Source organism: Molothrus aeneus, chromosome 1 (genome assembly GCF_037042795.1).
Source record: "Molothrus aeneus isolate 106 chromosome 1, BPBGC_Maene_1.0, whole genome shotgun sequence".
NCBI lineage: Eukaryota > Metazoa > Chordata > Aves > Passeriformes > Icteridae > Molothrus > Molothrus aeneus.
Window position 1 is genome coordinate 132,047,076 of NC_089646.1, and position 24,145 is coordinate 132,071,220.

General features: G+C 40.3%; 1 protein-coding gene and 1 long non-coding RNA gene across 3 annotated transcripts in view; one reads left to right on the forward strand and one right to left on the reverse strand.

The window, feature by feature from the left end:
- The window catches only part of DPY19L4 (dpy-19 like 4), a 33,653-nt gene extending 16,431 nt beyond the window's left edge, over nucleotides 1–17,222 (reverse strand). For both annotated transcript variants that reach the window (XR_010785005.1, XM_066565334.1), the window contains exons 1-12: nucleotides 17,090–17,222; nucleotides 13,367–13,474; nucleotides 12,289–12,413; nucleotides 11,499–11,589; nucleotides 9,637–9,758; nucleotides 8,632–8,777; nucleotides 6,838–6,961; nucleotides 6,157–6,291; nucleotides 4,834–4,965; nucleotides 4,646–4,744; nucleotides 3,383–3,456; nucleotides 1,436–1,594 (exon numbers count right to left, since the gene is read on the reverse strand). Coding sequence is in view for 1 of the 2 variants with exons in the window: in XM_066565334.1 (XP_066421431.1) it covers nucleotides 1,436–1,594; nucleotides 3,383–3,456; nucleotides 4,646–4,744; nucleotides 4,834–4,965; nucleotides 6,157–6,291; nucleotides 6,838–6,961; nucleotides 8,632–8,777; nucleotides 9,637–9,758; nucleotides 11,499–11,589; nucleotides 12,289–12,413; nucleotides 13,367–13,474; nucleotides 17,090–17,222 (1,448 nt within the window). In the remaining variant the exon portion in view is untranslated. The remainder of the gene's footprint in view (nucleotides 1–1,435; nucleotides 1,595–3,382; nucleotides 3,457–4,645; nucleotides 4,745–4,833; nucleotides 4,966–6,156; nucleotides 6,292–6,837; nucleotides 6,962–8,631; nucleotides 8,778–9,636; nucleotides 9,759–11,498; nucleotides 11,590–12,288; nucleotides 12,414–13,366; nucleotides 13,475–17,089) is intronic.
- A 238-nt stretch (nucleotides 17,223–17,460) lies between these two features.
- Nucleotides 17,461–20,371, forward strand: LOC136555245 (uncharacterized). Its single transcript, XR_010783445.1, has 3 exons — nucleotides 17,461–17,723; nucleotides 18,695–18,789; nucleotides 19,940–20,371. It is a non-coding gene; the product is annotated as an uncharacterized lncRNA (long non-coding RNA).
- The last annotated feature ends 3,774 nt before the right edge of the window (nucleotides 20,372–24,145 follow it).

Sequence of the window (24,145 nt, forward strand, 5' to 3'; positions counted from 1 at the left end):
TGGGATCACTGCTTATGACTACAAATCTTACTTTAAGGTAATCCAGCACCAAGAGACAGTCTAATTTAAGAGCATGTACACTCTACAAACATTTAGACAAATCATGCTGAACATGCATTTCACGCTCCTTCTTACCAATAGCATGGTAAAGAATTATGGAATCTGTAGGATGATAATTGTGTATGGAATGTGTGTACAACAAAGACAACAAAAGTAGCTTATAGTCACATTATTATAAAGTCTAATTATATATAATAAATAAAAATCATAGCCAAAATCTTGCAGTGAAAAGTTTTCTACTAACAAGATAGCAAGGCATAGAATAAATAACACTTCTTTCTACCATGATGTGATTTCTGTTTACATTTTTATAATAAGCTTCCTTATGAAAATTAGAAATTATATTTTGAGATTATTAACTGATTCAAAAATTAAAAAAAAAACAGAGAGGAAAAGGTTTATTTTAAGATTTTCTTTAAAAAGGTGCTGGACATAATGTAGTCACTGCTCATTGCAAAGTAATAAATAGTTATTTCAACCACTAGCAAACAATAAGAAGTTTGCTCCGTTGTTCTGAATATCCTATCACACATCCAACCTGACAAACATTTTCATTTACAGCAGCATAATCTTTATCTGTTAGAAGCCTTCATCCTTGAAATAAACCTATTGAGTTTTGCTGCAGACAAGTGAGAAATTCGTTCCAGTATCTGAGAAGATACACCATTCATCTTCTACCAGGAAGAGATAATTTCCTAACCACTGAGTTTCCAAGACAAATTATGCTAGGATCTACAGTGTTGGTATTCTTAGTCTTTTTACAAGGACAGTTCCACTACCCCTCCTCTCAAGGCAACTGTGAATCACTGTGAAGCTAAAACTAATTGAGTCAGTTTTACTTCAGTTCTGTTCCAAGCAGCAAAGGCTAGTGGACTTTATCACAGTAAACAAGTGTTTTTAAAAAGCAACAGTGAAGCATTAGAAATCCAAAGCCCTCTCAGCTCCACCCATCTCATCGTTCTCAACATGTAAACTTGAAAAAAACCCAAAAACCCCAAATGCAAAACAGAAAAACAAATTCTAGCAACAATTAGATAACTTTGCTGTTGGAAGGAGAATTACAGATATAACATATTTCTCTGTCAGTGGGAAGAGAGAAACACATCAGCAAACATTAGCCAGAGCTCAGCAGGAATTACATCTGCAGGGAAACAAACCAATGACAACTCCCTGTCCTGACAGGAGGGTTGCTCAAGAACCTCCTCACTAAAAGACTTTTCTTTAGGAGGCTCTTGTGGGCCTTCCCACTGGTGCTCACACCCTGACAAGTTCAATGGTAAAATAAACTTTGGAGCAACAAACATGATGACCATTCCCTGAGGCATCCAGGAGCCTCTTATTTTTAACTTATTTTTCACATAAACAAGTTACTTACCAAATTCTCCTAAAAATGACCTGAGTTACAGAAAAAAGGCAGATAATTAATACTAAAATATAAAAAGGCAACAGTGATGACTGTGTTAGTCGCAAAAAAAAGTCTTGGGAGGGTGCCTGAAGAGATTCTTGACAAAGGAGCCAATTCATTGTAAAATTCCTAGTAAGGCAAAAACATTCCATTAAAAACAATAATATTATCCCATAGATTAGGAAAAAAACCCCAACAACCCAGCACAAAACAATTGCAGTTTAACCTATTCATGTCATAGGAAACTACCTGAAATTCATCTTTGACGTTATCTTTTTATCATTTGAAACTGCTTTGCAAATACTCTTTAAAGTAACTGCCAAAAGTCCATCTTCCCAAAAAGTATCTGTGATCTGAAGAGATCAGACTACAAATCCTTTATATCACAAAAGCCCAACCTCCTACATAACTCCATTATGGGGACCAAAAGAATCTTGTTGTCACGGTGGATTAAGATTTTAGAGATATTGATGCAAGAAGGTATGCTTGTCCTCATTCCAAACAAGGAGACAAAGAAAGGAAAGTGGTCATCTGAGATCACAAAGAAGCCTGAGACACTGCCAGGAATAAAATCTTTAATGTTGAAATTCTAGTTCTGTAGTGAAGCCACTTCATCATTCTTCTTCCTCAGTTAGCAAGCAGGAAGATAATACCCTCTGCTCAGAAGCACTGTCAGTGTGTATTCTCAACTGGAACTGGTGCAGCATGTGGTGCTGGGAATGCATTCTTGTCTTACTGTGTTTTGCTTCCCTCCCTCTTTCATTTTCTCCCAAGGGAAGACTAGAGGACAGAACCGCTTTCAATTAGACAGAATCAGTTTAAAGATTAACAGGTGGGCATGTTCCAGCTGGCCTTAAAAGAGAGATCTTGAAGCTCTTGTGCTGCAAATCATAATTCCAATACATAGTTACACAGTGTTCCAGGCGTAAAGGCACCCAGTTTGTCTCAGTCTCTGGCTTCATTGCAGAGTCTGAAAAGTGATACTAGCAAGGCCACAGGGGGAAAAAGAGGGAAATCTATTAATACCTGGGAGCTGAATAAACTGAAATCCTGACCAGAGTCCTTTGTTTTCTTGCAAAACACTTAAGAATGAGTATGCGTGTGTGATAAACGATGCATCACAGTCAACATCCCTACATCTTGTCCTCCAAAAGTTCCCCAACAGTTTCAGTTGGGTGTGATGTCATTTTCCACTTGCTCCCCTGAAAGGCTGTGAAGTAGCTTTTTGTAAGAGAGATGCAGTTCTTCAGAGAGAGTTCCAATTCCTGCATGGATTGCAAATCTTGGCTTGGGTCCAGGAGTGTGTCAGTCCTTACTAACACTCCATTGGAAGTTTTCCAGAAAATCTGTTGCCATGACATCTTGCAGTCCAACATCCAACTCTTTTACAGATACTAATGTTTTTTTCATAGAATCACAATTCCCTCTGACTATTAAGATGTCCCTTGTCCTAATTTCTTCCAAAACATAAAGGGAATATTGGGGGTACCCACAACACAAGCCTCTTTTGAGATAGTATCAATAGTTCAAGACTCTTTCCAGAGCCTTTTTTCCAGGCTATAAAAAGCTCATACTGCCACCTTTACCCTATTATCTTTGCTTTCAAGTCTTATTAGAAACACTAGACAGGATACAGAAAGTTTTCATTCCTCGACATCACAAGAGAACAAAAATCCATGAAATGCTTTCACCCTAAGGCATGAAAAATACTGAAGTGCCTCAGAAACCTCAATACCCTAAGTAAATTCTGTATGTGCATATTTTTTTACTTCAATCTTAAAACCAGCCAACAAATAACTAAACTATTTCCCTAGGTCCTCTATAAAACTCTCACAAGCCACTGAAATGTTACACTTCTCAGAGCAGTTCCAAAAGTTTTGATATCTTGGGAAGTGTAAAGAGTTTAAATAAACTTACTTAGTTGTGTTTAAGCCAAGTTTTACTTCAATGAACTTCAGCAAATGCCCATTTTCTTTATGAGGAATGAACATCTGAAAATTAATTTAGCAGAGAAAAATCACACAAAATGCTGGAAACAGTTTTCACAGTCATTCAAATTACAAAATGTCAGGTAACAATCAACTATTCAAGATTTAGTTAAAACTAACAAAATTGATTAAGTGTGCTAATTAAGGTACTGGTATAGCATTGTAATCTTCAATAAATCTACATTTAGGGTTTCCTTGAGAATATTATTCCCTTCATTCCACTCCCATACCACATCAGGAGGACAAGTGAAAAGCTGCCAATAAGTTGTCAAAAGACTACTGAGCAGTGTAAAAAGGATCATGAAAAACAGGCCCAGACTTACTCCCAAGCAAGCCTAAGAGTGCTGTGCTTGGCTCCACTAGAAAATAGAACTGCAGCTGAGCAGAAGTCATGAGCATTTGTAATCTTCACACAGACTGTCTGAGCTGCCTAAAGTTCTGTAACTTACTCCTCTTACTCAAAACTGTAATTTAACTCCTATTTTTCAAGGTTGGATTTTATTTTCCTGGAGATACAGCAAGGCTAGTCATTCTGAATGGCAAAGGAAAATAATTACATGTGAGCATTCTTTTAAGCCTTCTAGGGTTCAGTAGTTTCTTTACTTTTAAGTTCATACTGTTAATTAACACAACCATGATGAGTTTGAGGCATAGAAGAAAAACACAATAATATGTGTAAAAGGCCAGCAAGAGGGAATTGCTAATCAAAATACAAGACAAGGCTAAAATCTCACTGTGTAATCTCAATTCCTAACTGACCCCTACACAAAGGGAAAGCCTCTGCTCCCATGTTCTACTTGAAATGTACTTGAAAACTAATATCTACCCTAGGACCACTCATACGTGCTCCTGGCTATTGCGTCACCATGCCCAAGAATATTGTTTTAATATTCAGACTAGTCTGTAGAGGCCATTCAAGTTATAGCAAACCACATATTTATGAAACAGATAAAATGTCCTTTAAAGAGTATTTCTAAACTGTTTCAACCCAGAAGATCAAAACCGCAACAAGACAAAGCTGTTTGAGTTGCTACAAAATGACTCAATTTTTAGTACTCATACTAACTATGAATTAAGCTATGAACTGTCATATCAATAAGGTAAGCAACATTTCAAAATATTTTTTCAAGATGTATCTGCAACTTTTAATTTAGATTCTGAAATTAAAATCAATTTTTCAGAGGAATCTTACCTTTAATAAGAAGTTTAGTGTCACTGCTACTGTAAGTACCAAATAAATATACATTATTTTCAGCAATCTTGACACAAATGTGCTTTTTTTCATATTCATCTGCAAAAATATTTAAAGAATGCTGTATAATTTTGGAGTTCAGTTTAAATTTTAAAACTAGACTCAGGATTAGAAGAAAGTCTACTTACCTGAAGGGATTTGGAGAGCATTAAAGCTACCACAAGACTCAGTAATGGTGACACTAGTAAGGCTGAATTTTCAAACTGCAGAAGGTACCCCACAATGACAGAAAACAGGTAGATTCTGTATACCTCGTGCACCTATTGAAGAAAAAAAGAAACAATAAGATAAAACTACAGTGGATATAAATCCTGTTTTTTAGACCAGTAGATAGCTCACTTCCCCTGTTAATCAGGAGATTAATGGATGTCAATCCTTCAACTCATGAATCTAGCAGGGTACTATTTGGCTCTGGAAAGCATTGCACATGAAAATGATCCTGGTCAGCCTCAGTAACTAAAGGACAATCACTTCACAGTAATTCTGTAAAAACACCATAAGCAGGAGTATTTTAGGAGGTCTCCCCATCCAGTAATGAAGCACACAAAGCAGTAACTACACGGCACCAGTAAGAACACAGAGTTTGTGACAGAGCTCATCTGTAAACAGGTGGTTTTCTTGCCCTCAAAATAACTTGTTCATTAACCTGTCTCAGGAATGAATTCTCAGACTGTTATCTATACTTGCTGTTATTTACTACTTGATAAGCAGATGTTATAAACCTTGATGCTTGATTCTTCAGACTTTTACCAAAATACCCATTTTTTCCCTTATACGCTCTGCTTTGAACTACAATAGTTCAAACATTTCCCACTGCTGAGGAACAGAATAAAAAGAAACTGAAAGAAGAGGTGAAGAATTAGAATTGCATGCAGTTTGATATCTAACAAAACCAAAAAGCATGCATGTAAAAAAAAGCATATTTACAACTGCAATGGGCAGCATAAGAACACCTTATTGTTGCAACATTTCTAAGAGCCATTTTGCTGAATAAATTTAAATACTTTCTTGTATTCAAAAAAATCAATTTTCCCTCAACATCTGTCAAGTCTATTTATTGGCAAAGCAGTGCAGGACAGGCCACTGAGGGTGAAAATGAGCCCTTTAACTGCACAGAGCCAACAAAGAACATCTTTGGTCTGCCCACCCTCCTGTGAATAGGAGAAAGAAGAGGCAGCTAGCCCAAAATGGAGGAATATCATTCATCATTCTTTTAGCTCTCCAAGGATGTTTCAGGTCTCAGAAGCTTTGTTTAGCTTCTGTCCCAAACACAGCAGTCCAAAAGAGACTTAGTTTGAAGTTATTTTATTCTTCTGATGGATATCACATGCACTTCAGCTGGCCCCAGGCTGCAAGACACTCGTCACTCAGCCTTGTGCAGTAGGAATGGCAGGCACCTCAGAGGCTGCCTGTAAGTCCCCAGCTGTCAGGAGGCTGAGAAGTTCCAATACCTTCTCTGTCTGTGCTAGGGCAAAGCTGTCTAGCAGGAAAAGAGAAACAGCCTGGACAAACAGGAGATAATGACTGTATTCCCACATCATCATGAAGGTGTATGTTGAGGCATTCACCAGAAGATAACAAAACTTCTAGAAGGAAAAAAAGAAAAGAAAAAGCATTAATTTTGTACCCATGCATGTCTGTCAAGTAACTGAGAGGTCATTAAAACATAAACTACAGAAATTAATTATTGTTTAGGGAAATAATTAAAATACTGACTTTGGACATGCTTAACTTTCAGATGGAAGAAAGTAATTACTGAAATATTCAAAAACATTTCAAGCCAATCAGAAGAAATATTTTAAAGACAGAGTCGGGGTAAGAAAGTAAGAACGATCTTCTTCAAGAAAAACAGTTTACATGAGAAAAATTCTGCCTCTGTTTATTCAAAAACAAGCAGCACATGGCCCATTACCACACTGTTCTCTCTGAACCCTCCTGGGGACATAATAAGGTAGGGCACAAGTTGTTTAGCAAAAACTGCACATGCCTAGGTGAAATCCAACTGGCTTTTTTGAAAAGAAGAAACAAAACTTCTACTGTTTCCTGCCTAGAAGGGCAACAATAGCAGAAGTAACTAACCTAGAGTACAGTTTTACCCACAGCTCTTTATTAAAAAACTAATTTTGCTTTACCTCAGCAGAACAGTTTAGGTTCTTTTTTAAATAGCCCGTGAGAGCTGCTACTTGACATGCAAAATATGGCAAAGCCCAATTTTCTCTTGATGGTATGGAATAATCAATTCTTGTTGTGTCTGTTCTAGAATAAAGTACAAAGAAACAAAAATATTAAAATATTTGTTGTACAAGAATATCAAGGAAAGCCTAAATGCCACTTCTAGTTGTAAATGTGGCCTTGCAAGCAAACTTTTCCTGATTTTGGTGCAAAGTAACACTGACACAATTTTGCTGCTGATACAGTTCACCAATTTATTAACAGCATGAAAGGCCCAATCTTTACTCATCCATTTAGCAGGTTTCCATGTTAGCTGGCATTTTTAGGACTGAAGGCAAAAAGAATCTGCCTCAAGCCTTTTCTGACCTGCAATGAAAATCAGCTCATAGCTGAGAGAATAGATTCCTTTAATTTCTCATACAATATCTTTTAAACAAGTGGTTTAGGTAGTTGAGCACAACATAAGATACAAACTGGTGCTCCCTCACAGCAGCAGCAGCAAATATTTTGTCTAAAGGGAAAAATTCTGCCCAGCAAAACAAGAGATAGACGGATGGGGAGCATGCAGGGTTTTCTCATGGAATGACTTGACAGTATTCACACAATTAGAGGTGTAGATGAAAGTTTTTAAAAGTGCTAAAGTGACTCAGAAGCACAAGCCACGCTTCAAATGTACTCAAAGGTATCAGTCTCAGAGGTACATAGTCTGCTTTGTGTCTACTATGCCTTTAAAAAGGAGCCTCAAGCTCCTTTATCATTTAGGTATTTAAAAGCATTACCTTTCATTTTTTCCTCTGAAGCCTCTTACAGAGGCATATTCGAAGCTTTTTTAACTACTAAACCTTTCATTTTGTTGACACTGTTTAATCTTATTCACTGCTGAAAAAAATTACAGATTTATTCACCATTTTTCCTACTTTCCACTGTTCACACCAGCTTGATGAACAGTATTTTCAGCTACTAATCACAGATTCTGTCATGATGACTTCATACTCCTAGAAGATGCTTCCCAACAGTTCAACTTTAAAGGTATATCTTTAACATTTTGCTCCATAGTTCTTTTATTTCAAGTGCTCTCAAGTTCACAGAAAGCCCCAGAGCTCCATGGTGACAAATCAAGAGCATGAACACAGGTTTTCATTGCTCAAATGAGGCTCCTTATTATTGTGGGGCTTCATAAGGGGAATTCCAAGTGAGTTGTTTTAAAATAAAAAAGTCTTGATATTAAGATTATCTAAGAAAATATCATTTTGCAGGAAAAACCCACTACAAAAAGAAGATTTTGAAAAAAAATCAAATATTCTTTACCAAAAAAATGCAACTTGATCATTTCTTTCTATGCTACCAGAAAACTGCCACAACATTTAGAGCTGGCCAGAGAGTGCAGCTCTGTTTTACAGCTGTTTTGGATATTTGTCTTCATTCTTCATCAGCACAAAACTAAACCTTCTGAGGAATATTTTTGAAAAATGAAATTGTACGTGAATACTCCTGTATTCACACACATACATAAAGTCAGTTCAACTGGTAATGTGGATGGTTTGGACAACAGGAGGCCTTTCCATTAAAAAACCATCATGAGAATCAATTAATCTCTTAGAAATGTTTTCTATTCACCATAAGATTTTGCTCTCACAGTGAGAACACAAAGCTTAATAAAAGCAATTCAATCCACTAATTAAAATCACTTCAATCCACTAATATTTTAAAATTCCTTATTGACAAACTAGATTGTATAAAGATGTTTTTCTTACCTGTTAATAATGAACCATGCTACAGTCAGCATTCCTGCCAGCCAAGTCCCACTCATAACCCAACTGGTTACAAACAATGCAGTCACATAAATTCCCTGCAGTCCAAAAACTATACCAATGTAGAAATACACTGGTTCAATAACTTCCTGAAATTACAAATAAAAACGAAGAGACATAGTGGCAACTGAGCTGAAGCTGGAAATTATTACTATTTACAATTTGTTACTGCTAACAATGTGCTAGGTGCTTTACAAACAGGTAAGAGACGCCTCCTATTTTAGAAAAGTACTGGGCATGCCTTTATTTGGGGTTCAAATAAAACATGGGGAAGAACAAAGCAGTGTGAATTAAGTGCACACTTCAGGACTCAGCTTGCCAGTGCCATGATTTTTGAATTTGCTTTAGCTTGAACACTCTATGTGTCAGATTTAATAAATCTATGCCTACAGTGGGATATGAAGTTCAGAGGACTACTAGAAGAAGTTATAAAAGGGAAGAACTTGAAGAAGTAAAGATGTGGCAAAAATGATTCCAAAAAAAGTAAATAATAAAAAAGGAAAGATAATGAGAGCGGACACAAGTACACAGCATAAGCAGAACAAAGCCTGAGTAGAGTAGAAACTGACAAAAGGTTCATCTACAGAAGTGTTTTTCCCTATGAGAATGGGCAGACAGGTACCACTATTAACAGACTTCTGTACTCCAAAGGAGTTAACTAACTTTCCTGTTTTTAATGGATAGCACAAATACTCCTGACATTTCTAAGCAGTCTGTAGAAGTAAAGAATAGGAGAAAAAGTTACTGCTTAGTGTTAAACCCCCAAAATCCTATGCCAGAGACTGATCAGAATTGAGACTGAGGAGAATCTGGACCTGGTGAGAGCCTTAGCTCAACTCATTCAACAAAAAATGTATGTATTAGTTGGATACAGCACAGAAAGTCTCATACACACACACAGAGACACAATCATAATGCAAGTACAGAAAGTAGGAAAAATGCACATACTTCGCTACCAGATGCTTGATATAAAACACTGGCAATCAACTCTGGGTACAAAGTCATTTGCTGGACAGCATTTATGGTCTTCAGTGATATTGTCTTATTGTTGTGCGTCAATTCATAAACACCTACAGACAAAAAAAAATTATTCCTGGAATCACTTACTACTGCTGTTCCTAAAAGAGGCTAAAGTGTATTCAAAGGCAGGGACTGATTCACCACACCTAGTTTAAAAGGAAGGAGAAACTTCTGTGTTAGATGTCATTCCACCTACTGATCTAGCTAGAAAGTCATTACCCTTTTTTCATCTAGTCTTTAAATAGAAGGCCCAAAATTTATCATCTGAAGCACAGCCTTTTCAGTAACACACTGATGCAGTCCTGGAACTACATTCCTAGAGATCACCTTCACAGGAAGACCTTAAGGAGTGAGATCTAACAGGGATGAGCAGGATGTGTTAAACCTGTCTCCAGAAGGATGTCAGGTATGATGGCCTCATCACCCCTTTCAGCTCGGCATTTCTGAGATTTCTAAGAATCCTTCACCAAACACAATGTGCCTTTCTATGGGGTTAAGATGGAATTGAAGCTGCCATACTTGAAGGATCACTCCAAGATCATTTCAAAATGTTATAAATAAAGAAAAGACTTGTCAATACTTAGAACAATAGAGAGAAGAGCAAAACCAACCCAAATCAAGATACGAGGGAGGAGAACAAAAGCCTCAAAAACAATACAATAGTCAAACAGACAAGTGTTTCCAGCTCTGAGCTTATCTTGGTGTATGGTCTGCAGCTGGTTCTCTGTAGGCCAAACCAGGTCTTTCAGGATTTACAACTGGGTTCAGCTGTAATACACTCTTGAAGACTAGATGCCTTGTAATACCTTGTAGACACAAGTCTACCTGTTCACAGAGACAGCATCCCTGAATGAGGCCTGCAGTCCACCCACACACTGCATGGGCAATATCCCCAGAGGACATGAGGCACTGAGTGTACCAAAGACCTCAGATATTGCTGATGTGCTACATTTCAGCTGGGAAACTGTTCAACCAATAAAACACTAACCACAAAGTTTAGTTTTACTGGCTTCAGTGAGGTTTCACAAAAGGACTGAACTAATTCAGTGGCAGACCGCTGCAAGATAGGGCAGTTCATCCTCTTCTCTCCTCAGCTCCAGCCCCACGCTAGTGCAGTGCATTCTGAACTCACTGAACAAGCATGGAAGTGCTCCTTCTTTTCACTGCTTTAGTTTCCTTTTGGTATAGGGACCCAGGGCCAGAGAGCCCCAGAGCTCTTTACCCAGTGCAGGGTAAAGAGCAGGAGCACAAAGGAAGGAGAGATAGATCATTGTCACCCAGTCTGTTCTCCTTCCTGTTCCTTTCTGTCCCCACCACTCAGTGCTCATCAGCATCTATCCATCACAGCTGACAAGATTAAAAACTTCTGGCAGGGACAGGATGGAGCGGATCAGCTTGTGACAGAAACTGTTCTGTCTTCTGACAGAGGATGGAAAACAGTTATTTTCATCCCTCATTCCCAAATTCAACATAAATTATATTTACATGGCAGAAAAATCCACTATTGTGACACAGGCAAACCCAATGATAACTCTGACACAGGGCATAATAAGAGTATTATTAACCCTATCCTAGAGTATCAATTAAAGGCAATCTGCTGGAATACAGGATAGTTAAATACTGCTTTTGAAAAGGCACTGAAAAGTTAGGACAGTGTGTGGTTTTTCATTTATCTGACCAATATACCTACATAAGAGAATAAAATTAGTCTCCCCAGTCTGCAGGAGTTTTTTACTATCTTCAAAGTGAAAAGGACTTTTCAAAGCTAATAAAACAAATGAGTTTTGTACCTCTTTCAAAGGAAGGAGCCTTTAGCAGTTCTTTATAGAATGAGTAATAAATGGCACTGTCACCCTGAAATGTAATTTCTCGTTCAAGTTCCTAGAAAAAAAAAAAGAAATTAATCTCCTGCAATCTCTTTCCAAAGACAATATATTTCCAGATAGACCAGTTTTGTAACATGGTACATGGTTATGACTTCACTGTACATCTTCAAAATATTCCACAAAACATTAATCTTCACAGCATTTCTACCAGGTACATAATACTCTCTGTAACTTAGCAAACATGCTTGGAATCAGAGCAACTCAAATCCACATTGTAAGTCAGCACAAAATCCACAGGATCTTTTCATATTCACAAGCCCAAATTTCATTCAACTTTCTATACTTCACTTAATAATGGAGTTCTTAAGAAAACCAAACCAAACCAAACCAACCAACCATAAAACACGAAAAATCCCCCAAAAACAAAACAAAACAAAAAACACTCCAAAAAGCCCAACACATATTCCTGTTGAGTAGCTTCTGCAATCCCAGTATGCTTCAGTTACTTTTTTATATTTTAGAAAGGTATTTTAAGGATAAAGGGTGACATGGAAAAACATACAAAAGCATGACAAACCACGACAACTGTTAGCAGGAGGAAAAAAAAAAGAAAATAAAGAAGACAAATAGAAGCTGTTTCAAAGACAGAGGCCTCAGCAGAAGGACACAGGACTGCAAGTAGTTTCAACATGACATGGATCAGATTTGATTTCAAGGACACAATTTGGCTTTTGTTTCAGTAGTTTATCTTTACCTGCCTGCTGGAAAACCAGAATTTCCGTTCATGATATGTGGAGAGGTACACAGCATACATCATCCCACTGGTGACTGCCGCGAGACAGCCAAAGAAAAGCTTTGCAAAACGCTGGATTAACATATCTGAAAATGAACAGTGGGAAAGATAAAATAGTCCAGAGCACTGAGAAACAAACAGCACAGCCTAAACACGACTCTTACTTCTGAACAACAAGTGAACTTACTGTCATGAGAATTATCATACCATCAGCAGCACAGATACATTGAAAACTGGTTTGTTACTCCTGTCCTGTAGTTTTCTTTCCCAGTTGTTATCATGGTTTCACAGACAAAATATTCAACACACTACACTGCAAATTTTCTCCAGCAAGCTTTGTTGTCAAATGAATTCCAAGAAGGAAAAGCCTCTTCCAGATAAACAGAGCAAACTCTAGATTCTACCCAAAACACCACAAACTTCTTAAAGACATTAACAGACAGAGGTGGTATACTGCATCTAACATAATTTCTGAGACATTCTATTTTCCATTCTGTTTTTGAATATAAGAACAAACGGATCTGAATTTTACCAAACTCATTCAAAGGGTGTCTGTCTACTACACCTGTATCTCCTTTGAGTTAGTATGTACTTTTAACATAAAAGCTTTTGGTAGCTTGGTGAGCACTTGCCTAAAATTATACCTAGTTTTAGTTCTGTTTCTTGAAAAGCTCAAAGGACTTTTTGTCTGTTCTTGTTTCAGTACCATTACTTCATGGTACCAGCTTCCAACCAGAAGATCATTCCAGAAACAATAAAAATATTTATTTGTATGCAAATAGTAATAATAAATTTCTTAACTCCCCTGCCTCTACCTCCTCAAGCCTGAAACAGTCCAAGACTACCATTTCACCCTCCAACGCATAAAATGTCATTATTAAAGAACTCCAATGTGCATGCCTGTTTTCCCTCAAAATATTCAAAAACCTAATTCAAAGTAAGTGTGTTATAAATTACTGTGCTACAAATATCTTCCCATAAAATGTAAGAGAATAATGAAAAAAACAATCAAAAGTCAGCTAAAAATTCTGTAGCTTACATTTTGGCGACCTTCCCAGCTTTGAATTTTCTTTGTTTCTCTCCTCTGGAGCCATTTTGTCAGATTCTGTGCAGTTTTGTTTCTTTCTCTGTCGCAGGTCTGCTGCCCCTAAAGACATTTTTTTTAAGTTATTGCAACACATAAAATCACATAATATTGCAATACATAAAATCACACTGGGAAATCCACACAGCAGCAGGTAGCAGCCAGTTCCTGCTACTGATTCAATCCCATGGATGATGTATTTGACAAAGACTCAATTAAAGGATGTCATATGCCCAACTAAAATAATAATATAACACCACAGAAATCAATTCTTATGTTATTCCTTAGAAAAAACGACAGTTAGTATTCTCTTGAGGCCATACTCTGGGATTACCCAAAAGCCAAACTGGAAGCTAACTGGTTTATTCCATTTGGTGAACACAAATGAAGAAAATCAGTAGTTTAGATAAGTTGATGCAGACACTGGGAGAAACTGGTGCCAATTCCTCATCCTGGTTTTTCTGCAGCTGTAGCAGTGTAATACAAAAACTGACTAGTCCATTACTTTTAAATTGAGATGCCTATTATTTATATGGCAAAGGCTTTTATAAAGTAAATGTAATATCACTTTTTTCCTGCTTTTGGATCTACTGGAACTAAGCAGATTTATGAATATTTAGTCTAACACATAATTTAAAAGCCCAGTTAGCTCAGTCACATAGATCACATCACAAGACCAAGGGCTTCTGTTCACTTTTTTGTGAGCAGCAGCAGCAGCAATTTGAAGTCCTGGTCCATTTATTTTACAGTCTGAAAGGCAATGAGGCTAATTCACTGACTGCAGGTCTGTGAATACAAAAAGACTCATTGCAAAAAGTATTTTATAATTCCTATATTAAAGATATTCCACAACATTTACATCATTCTGGAAGTGTAATGAAAAGATTTAACTGTAATTCACGCTCCAGAATTTTTAGCTCTCCTGCTTGACCTACTCTCCAACATTGCTTGAAATTTTGCAGCCACCAATTTTCCTCTGGACTTAACACAGCTCCTTCATAAATCCATCCAACTTCAAACTTGAAGTGTCAACCTTCACACCCCACAACAAAGCTTTTAAGTACTCTGGTTGTATATTAATTACTTCAATTCTAATTCAGTCTACTTTTCATTCCCGGCTATTAAATCTAAAAGTTAGAAACTAGAGAGAGAAATATAAATGGTTAAAGTGATGTCTGCCTGTATAGGACACCAGTGTCTTAACAGAGTAAATTATAAATCATTCTGAGCAAACCAAGATCTCAGTGGTAACATTTTCATGAATGAACAGAAAATGTCTACCTTCTTAAACAAGACAAGAACTGGAAAGAGTCTAAACAACACAAGGCTTAGGGTGTTCAGTATCACATTTATCTTCATGCCAATCCAAAATGAAATGTACACCAGCATCTCTTAATGACATGTATATGAGAAGTTTATGAGCAATGCAAACACCAAGCGCACTGCAGTTAAAAATCATTTGTACCATGCAAAATAAAGCACACTGGAAGAAAATCCTAGATCACAAAAGTGGGCAGATATGTGCTTGGAACGACAAGTGAGTGCCCCTGTCATTCTAGTTATGACCAAAGCAACAGCACTGAGAACGCTGGAGGAAAAGGCCTTTGCTTCTCTGGCAGAGAAGTGAACCATAGCAGAAGTGTAACAAACTTATAAAGTATAGCATTTCAAGCAGTAAGAGAAAGCTCCCAAAGAAGTAACAGTTTAAAATTCTACTTCTGAAACAACATCTCAATCAGCAAAAGATCTTCACCTCGGTTTTGAAGACTGCTCAACATATTCTGCCTCAAAGCAATAACACAAAAAGATGTGAGTTACTTCTGTTTCTTGCTGCTGCCACAAACAAGAAAAATGCTGTTTTCACTTCAACGAATCCTTCAAACAGAGTGATATGAAAGTCAAACAAGGTAACAACTAAGAATTATCTAGAATTTTGAACTGATGACACAGCCTCTAGTAACTCTCTATCCAGCACATAATTTTTTATCTGCTTCTCATCTGCTTACAGAGAACTTATAGTTCCCTGTAAGTCCCCAGTTCAAACAAGTTCTTGTTCAGAAAACATGCATTCCACTTATTTTTGTGTTTCTACTGCAGAAAAACATAACTCATTCCTATTTTGTGCCACTATACTTATCTACTTTCCACCTACTAATTGAGCCCTGTCTGTAATTTTTGTCTTCTCATTTAAAGAATGGTAAGATAGAGCTGGGAAACATTCAGAGAAAGGCCATGAGGGTGATTTAAGTTGTGCAATGGCTTCCACACAAGGAACAAGGAAGCAAATTGAAGATGCCTCAGTCTAGAAAAGAGGATGACCAACACAAACATGCCAGACGTCTACTAGTTAGTGAAGTGCACAAACACACTGACTAGAGAGCAGTGATTCACCTTTTCTAATACAAAAAGTTCTCAAACAAACCTAATGAGTCATGCTAAAAAGAACGAGCTCATTGCCCATCACCTTCACGCAGAACACTCCTACTGAAAGAATGTTCTGTAAACCAAGAGTTTGCACAGATTCATAAGAATACGGACACAGTTGTGGAGGACAAGCAGCTGGAGACTCCTAAACATACAGAAACCATGTGCAACTCAGAAAGTACCCCTGCTGAGAACAGCTGGGAGGCTGGAATATGCCATGGGACAGATTTGCATATGCTTGTTTTGCTCCTGCATTTTTCTGGGTACCTATTAACAGTTTTGTTTCTGCTGATTTCTCCAAGAAAACTAAATGCCATCTCATAACCCCTAAATAGGGGGTTTGCACTGAAAAGACATGGAGAAAAATGCTTGTGTAGGGGCTTAAAATGAAACAGAATCTCAGAATGCACTGAATTGGAAGGTACCTGCGAAGATGATCCAAGTCCACTTCTTAACCCTGCACAGGACACCTCAATCATCACACCATGTGCCTGAGAGCACTGTCAAAGCGCTTCTTGCACTCTATCAGGCTTAGTGCTGCGTCCACTTCCCTGGGGAGCCTGTTCCAGCGCCCAACCGCCCCTGGGTAAAGAACCTCTTCCTAATTACCAACCTAAACCCTCCATCCGCAGCTTCAGGCCATTCCCTCGGGTCCTGTCACTCGTCACCACAGAAAAGAGATCAGTATCTGCCCCTCCTCTTCCCCTCCTGAGCAAGCTGGAGGTGTCCGTCAGTCTTCTCCAGTCTGACCAAACCAAGTGACTTCAGCTGCTCCTCATACAGCTTCCCCTCAAGGCCCTTCACCACCTTCGCAGCCCTCTTTTGGATGCTCTCTAATACTTAACGAAACGAGAAAGAAGACTGACTAAAACATACGGAAGGATGCCCAAAGAGAAAGCACACTCACAGAAGCATCCACGGAGCCCACAGATGCTGCCCCGGGCGCTCTGCCCACAGACAATGCCAGGCGAGGGAAGAGAAAAAGACCCCAAGTCCCGCAGAGAGCGGCCCGGCCTCCCTCTTGAGGCTGCAAAGGACGGGCTGCCTCGGGCTGGGCTGGGGCCCGAGGGGCCGCCGGGGCGGGCTGGGCCCGGGAGGCCGCCTGTGTCCTGCAGCCCAGTGCTTCAGCTCCGTCCGTGCCCTGGCACAAACCGCGAGGGGCGGCCACACCGCCGGCCCGAGCCCGCGGCCTGGCCTGGCCCCCGACCGCCTCCGCCCGGCTCCGGCTCCGCGGCCTGAGGAGCCGCCCCTCACCTTCCTCCATGGCCGGCCCGTGCCCGCAGCCCGCCGCTGGCTCCCCCCGCCGCTCTCTGCGGGGCGACGCGTCCGCCCCGCCCGCGCCGCCGCCCGCCTCCCGCCGGCCGCGGGGGCGGGAGCGCTCCCGCATCCCCCGGCGAGCGGAGCGGAGCGGAGCGGCCCCGCGCTTCCTCCCACCGCCGGAACTGCGGCTGCGGAGCGCGGCGGGCGGCCGGAGCCGAGCGGCGGCGCACCGGGACACAGCGAACGTTCAGGGCCACAGCGGGCGCGCCGGGCGCCTCTGCACGGGGGCACAGCGAATATTCCGGGGCACAGCGAATGTACGGGGGCACAGCGGGCGCACCGGGCGTTCCGGGGCACAGCGGGCACAGCGGACATGCAGGGGCGCACCGGGGCGCTGCCGGGCGGCCTCAGGGCTCCCGTGCGGGAGCTCCGCGGCACCGCTGCCCGCCCCGCCGCGCAGCCCCAAGGCGGCACCCCCCGGCAGCGCGGCCGCGGTTGGTGCCGCTCCAGAGGGACCGGGCCTCCAGAGAGCGTGGACAAGAGGAGGCTCGGGGTGACCCTAAGGCTCTCTACGCGTGCCTGAAAGGAGGTTGTAGCCATGGAAGCGTCTTTTCCCGGGCAGCCAGAGGTAGGAGGAGAGGACAGGGCCTCAAGCTGTGCCAGAGAAGGTTTAGGTTGGATATCTGGAGGAAATTTTTCACAAAAAGGCTGATTAGACATTAGAACGGGCTGCCCAGGACGTGGTGGAATCAGTGTCCCTGGAGGTGTGTAAGGAAGGACTGGACGGGGCACTTGGTGCCAGGGTCTAGTTGACATGGTAGTGTTTGGTCAGAGATTGGTCTCGATGATCTCAGAGGCCTTTTCAAAACTAATTGATTCTGTGATTAAAGAACTGGTCACTCTTCTATGGAAGAGGTTTGTGGGAATTGTCCCTTGGAGGTTTGTGGGAATTGCCCCTTGGATGCTGCATGTCTCCTGACCTACAGTCAGGCCAATGGCTGAGCAGCTGCTGGAAAACTGATTGCTTGTCTGGCAGCTGCAAGGAAAAACTAAACCAGTATCTGTGTCGTGTTGGAGTGTAAAATGAGATTTATAAGTTTCCTGGATTTTTTAATAAAATCTAAAATACTTCTGCAGTTGTTGATTTATTGAATAGTGAAAGGAGTTGCTTATGTTTTTAATGATCCACAAATTATCCATTGCATTTCTAATGCATCGTGTTCAAGCTGGGTTTTTTGTTTGTTTGTGTAGGGTTTTTTAAAGTTACTGGAATAAGCAACCATAATCATTGCAATGAAAAGAACAGTAATTGTTTCAAATATTTGTGCTCAGACCATCAGTACAGGGACAGACATAAAATAAACAATTGCTTCATTGTCCTCTAGATGTTTTTTCTTACGCCTTCTTTGTACCTGTTGTTTTATAGTGTACCTTGTTGCATTTATTGTGCAGCTTCAGTTTTCTTCTGATGCTCCAATATGGATCATCCCACACCTTGATTTCAGTAAAATTATAAATGCATATCAAGTTATTTACATGCATAGTTAGCAGAGAAGTGAAAAATCCAGCCTGCTCACTCAATTTTCCTTTTTTCCTAAGGAAAAAAATTGCACATTTGAAGGTGGGAGAACCAAAAATAATTTTTCATGCAAGTTTCTTTCTCCCAGAATGCACATGCTGAAATGATTGTTAAGGTAATGTTGAAAATGTTATTACTGTTGCATTTCAATCTTCCAAAATACGTTCCTCAACTAATATATGAAAGTTATTCCATTTGACAGCTTATTATGTGGCCTAAACATTGTGCTGTAATACATTACAATGAATAAATACGAGGATGTTGTGTTCTTTTTCTAAGCTTTCTCTGTACAAACATGCATCATGTATCTGCATGATGGCATTTGTTCTCTGTTTACATATTATTTCTAAGCCCTGCAGACATAATTTTCCTTTTTATTTACAAGTTCATGGTACTGATGCTTTCCAGTTTAACAATCATTCTTTCTCTCCTGTAGAGATTGTTGACAGGAGACAGACACAGACCTTAGTGTAATGCATTAATACTGGGCATGTTTGTTATTACACAGAATTTTTTAAAAATATGTAGTTGTTTATTTTGTAAACAAACCAGGTTATATTTTTGTATGTTAAAAATCCCGTGCCTAAAAATATTTGTAAAGTTTCAATAATCAGGTAACAACTCTGGATATTTCACCCATTCTACTAATTTCAGCCTTTTGTAGGGTTAGTTTTCAGGCTGCTAACTTATGGTTCTGGATTCTCAGTATCCAAAGGTTTTGCTTATTTTAATTATTTCACATTCTTCTCTCCCCAAAGCTGTATATCTTCTATCAAAGTGTAAAAAAGTATTGCCTACAAAAGTGTTTGTGGGACCAGAATTTTGCTTAAAGTTGGAAAGGTGTGCGCTCCCACCTGATACAGGGACTGCAACAGAATAAGTGAGGGGATATTGAAGGATAGTGATAATGTGGAAGCATTACTGAAAACTGGACCTAGAAAGTCTTAAGAAAATTAAGTTACACAAAATATATAGAACCTTTGGGATTTTTTCCCACCAATTTAATTTTTTTCCTATCTTATTTCAGCACAGCTTCCATTGGTTTTGATTGCTTGAGTTCATGCCTGCCTTGCCTAGGATATCAGTGAGCCAGGTTCTATGGTCATCTGCTGTATTGTAAAACATGGAAAATACCCATTAAATCAAGGGAGCTGATTTAGATTTGGACTCTGAAACTGAGCTGTGGACATGGAAACATGCTTTGTCTCAATTCTCTCTTAGCTTCAATCCTCTGGTGGTAAATCTGTGTTTTGTTTTCTCCTAAGGCCTTTGGAGTTTCTTTAAACACTCCCTCCGCAGATGGAAGACACTACAGATGTGATTGCCATGACCATCTTCCTGTTCTTTCTACCCTGCCTCTTGTATTTACTGTCCTTGAAGCAGCATGAGATCCTGCATATTCATTTTCTTTGCTTCTTCCTGTCACTCCTTGTGTTCCCTGTAATCTAGAACTAACTCATGTCACCCTGTGTTTAGACATGTGTGATGCTCGACAGCCTCTCATCCTGTACACTTTCTCTTCTACGTCCTTCTAACCATCTCATCATCTTCTCCATCCCTTTTTTTTCCTCTCTCCATCCCACCTGAAAGAGTTCCTTCTCTGTGTTTTCACCCTCTTAAATGGCATTGATCCTTATCACAGTTGCCTTTATCTGACCTGTAATTTAGTTTCTTGCTTTTCATCTTACTTTATAAGACAAAGCCCTGTCAGCTGACTAATTGCTGTATTGCTCCTGCAGAGCACTGTATCAGTAATAAAGTCTTGGTAAATGGACTTCAGGAGAAAAGTCCTGATAAATGTTTGTTCCTTCAAACACACACAGACACAAACACACACCCTTAGTGATGTGACTTGCTTTCTGTACTACTTCCCTCTTTCTGATCTTGCTCTACTTCTTGTTTGTGCTGCAGGTGAAGTTCCCCAGAGCAGGAGGCTGACCCCTGTATTTGTGAAATGTATACAGAAATAACAGTAAGGAAGCATAACTGGCTGATAGCTGCCTTGCCCTCCACATGGCCTCTGCTCTGTGAGGAAGCCCATTGCTCTGCAATTGTCTCTGTCCTTTCCTACACTCCTTTTTTCTCCCTGAGCTGTCTCTTTGACTTTTATCCAAGGATAAAGCCCTTTGAGGTGGATGACTCACAGCTCTGCACTTGCTTTGACTCATACTTTGCCATCTAGTATATTGGTCAGCTCTTACTAAACTGCATTTAGGTTTTTTTTTTATTACTAATGACAACAACCCTTGCTGCCCACATCTTTGATTTCACTGTAATTTCTGCTGAGTCAGAGTTATGCTTGTTTTCTCTATGATTGGTCAGAGCTGTATTTCCCCTTTCTCACTCTTCCCGGGTTTGATACTCTTTGGTTTTTTAAACATCCCCTGAAGATTTCAGAGTCTGGAGGCTCTTTTGTCTCTGGTGCCCAGCTGTTTGGGCTGCATTTCTGAGGGTGAAGGTGCTGGTCCCCACACAGCCTGCCCTGCCAACATGGAAAGGCAGCCTCATCCCTTGCTTCCCTGTGCAGCATCCTCACCATTCATCAGCTGCTTGACCAGAAGCAGCACATTTCCCAGCTTCCAGTGGTAACACACCTTGAGTAATGGCAGAGAGTTGGTGTCATCACACAGGTGCTGATGATGAGGGCTTAGCAAACACTTCAGCTGGTACAAAGCTAGCACCAGAATTCAGGCCTCTTTTCAGGCACTCTTGTCCCTGAAGTGCAGGCCTAGCATGACTGGAGTCACTGAAACCCCATCCCTGGTACTGACATCAGCAGGAATGACTGATTGCATCTAGGAAATTGCTCTTGAAATATTGTGCTGGCCTTTTTTATATAAGTATTTTTCAGAGAAGTGGAGCAATATGATCTTTAATATATCTTAATGTCTTACTAATTACACTGGTCAGGCACATCTCCTATCCCAACATAGCAACCAGCAGTCTTAGCCCGACATTCTTGTCTGACCATGTTACAGCTGGCAGAAGAAAGGGCGATGTCACTGCTTTTGATGGGTTTCCAACTTTAAGCAGGAAGCAATTTGGCCTGATACTTGAAGATTATAAATCAGTAATACAAGTCATAGTCCAAACACTAAGCAGACACGAGATCCCTTCTCAAAAGCTGCATCTAGTGTTATTAAAACAGCTTGGGCTGAAGCAGCCCTTTGCAGCTGGTGCTGCTTTTCACTGGAGTGAGTAGAAATTACTCCAGCACAGGCAAAATGCACTCCTACCAGGCAGGTTAGCTATTACCAAGCTACTGCTTGTCTGCTAGGATTTCCTAGACAGCAGAAAAAGAAGTGAATGGGACTATACTTGGCAAGGGATGGGAGAGTGCAACTTCCATCTGGGATGCAGATTCTTGACTCTGAAGCAGCTCTGATAATCCCAGCTGTAATTTTCCAAGGAGGAATCATAAGCCAGGCCATTTGTTACAGAGAAGTGTGATTCCTCTAGAAGGGCAGTTCAGTTTCCTCAGCTTTTTTTCAATCCCAGTCAGCATTGCCAAGCTTTGACTTCATTTCCAGAGCTGATGCTTTCCAAGCCAGGAGTTGTCTGAGTTGAATGACCCCATTTGAAATTATTAATTTTACCGGTATCAGCCTGTATAACTGCTTTTATGAGACACGGGGCGCTATGAGAAATGCAGAGAACAAACAGACCTAGTGTGTGAGCAGGATGCCTGTCACTGTGTAATTATGTATAACTGTTCAGTTACATAGATGCTTTTCTTGGGAATCACCAGTGATGGCAGCAAGCTTTGCCTGTCATGTTTTGGCTAGTTAAAGCACTGATTCATCACACTTTGAATACTCAGTTTCCTGCTTGTTCTATGTAAGTGGATTACTGCCTGCAATTTCAATAGTAATTAATGAAGATGAGAGATAGATCCAGTGATAAAACTGGGTTGTCTGAAGAAGTGGAATGATTTACTCCACTTGTCAAGTCTCACAGTGTTACTAGAATATCACTAGCTTGTTTGCAGACTGATTCATCCTCTTCTTGAAAGATGCATTTTTATCAGTTGGGGTAACAAATCTGTGCATACAAACCATGATTTGACTCTTTTGTTCCTCCTCCATGTGAAATATCCCCCTCCTTCCCTTTATGCCACTCACCTTGGGCTCATTTTTGCAGTTGCATATTTCTTCTTGAGCTTCTACAAGATGTATCATTAAGAAACTGTTCTGGTTTAGGGCAAATTTGGGAGAGAATCTCCAAAGGCGGGGGGGGGGGGCCTCCAGAAAGCAAACCTACATGGCCCCTCCCCACAACCGGAGGGAAGAATTCCTCGGAGGGAAGTGGAAAGAACCTGTTTATTTAACAGGCACAGCACCCCCAGGACACAAAATGAATAATACCAGATGACACCACTCTTTCACCACTCTGAAAAAGATGACAAATTCAGAAAGTCTCTCTCAGGGGTGGTCGCTCTGTTCTCAGTCCCTCCGGCACTGGGGCAGCTGCTGCAGCCACAGGGTGCAAACCCTCAGGGTTCCCAGGTCCCAGTCTGGAGCAGGTTCAAGTAGGTCCAAAAAAAGGAAAGGAGAAACAGTCCAGGAAGAAATTTGGATTGTTTAGCTAAACTAGCTAATAAGCAGAAGCAAGAGCAAGCAGAAGCAAAGCAGAAGCAAGAGCAAGAGAGAGAGCAAAGCGAAAAGCAAAAGCAAAAAAGCAAAAGCAGCACCATGTACTGCCCCGTCTCTGTGTCTCGCCAGCCATGGGGGAGCGGCTGATAAGAAACCAAAACAAAACTTTCACTCTTCAGAGCCAGTCTTGAAGGCACAGAACATGATATCCAGCATAAACAGAACACATGAATGGGGATACAAGCATCATAAAGTCAGCCTAGGACAGAAACTCATGGAGAAATTAATTTATGTACAGTTCAGATGAGCAAAGAGTCAACATGTTGGTGCACAGTGCTAGTGAAAGTGCCAAATGTTTGTATGGTTCTTGTGATGGGAGAATCTGATGAAACCAGGCTTTGTAGTTGGCCTTAGCTGGCTGCACTGTTTTTTTTTTTTCCTGTGTACATCATGTTAGAGTAATTTGTTAAATATCCTTCCCAACTTTACATAACTCTGACTTTACAGGAGAAGAGTTGGTCCTGCCCTAGGAATTGCAAGAAGAATGATGTTTGTTGACAAAGGTAGATAATATCTTCCTCTTCAGTGAGTCACGATGTCAGCAGCAACGACTTGGACAGGAATTGACAGGAAATTTACGCTTAGTCCTTGAACTCTGTGGTTTTGGCAGAGATTTGACTGAATGAAACACAAAGTGACAGAGGGAGAAACCTGGACTCCCTCCCAGAGGGAGAGTTTACTTGAATTGCTCGGTCATGGACTAGCTTGTTTCATTCACAGAAAAAATTCTGGATCTTAAGAGAGACTACTATAGTATCCATCCCATTGGCATCAGGGACCCTGAGAAGCAGCTGTCATGTAACCATTCTCTGCAATATA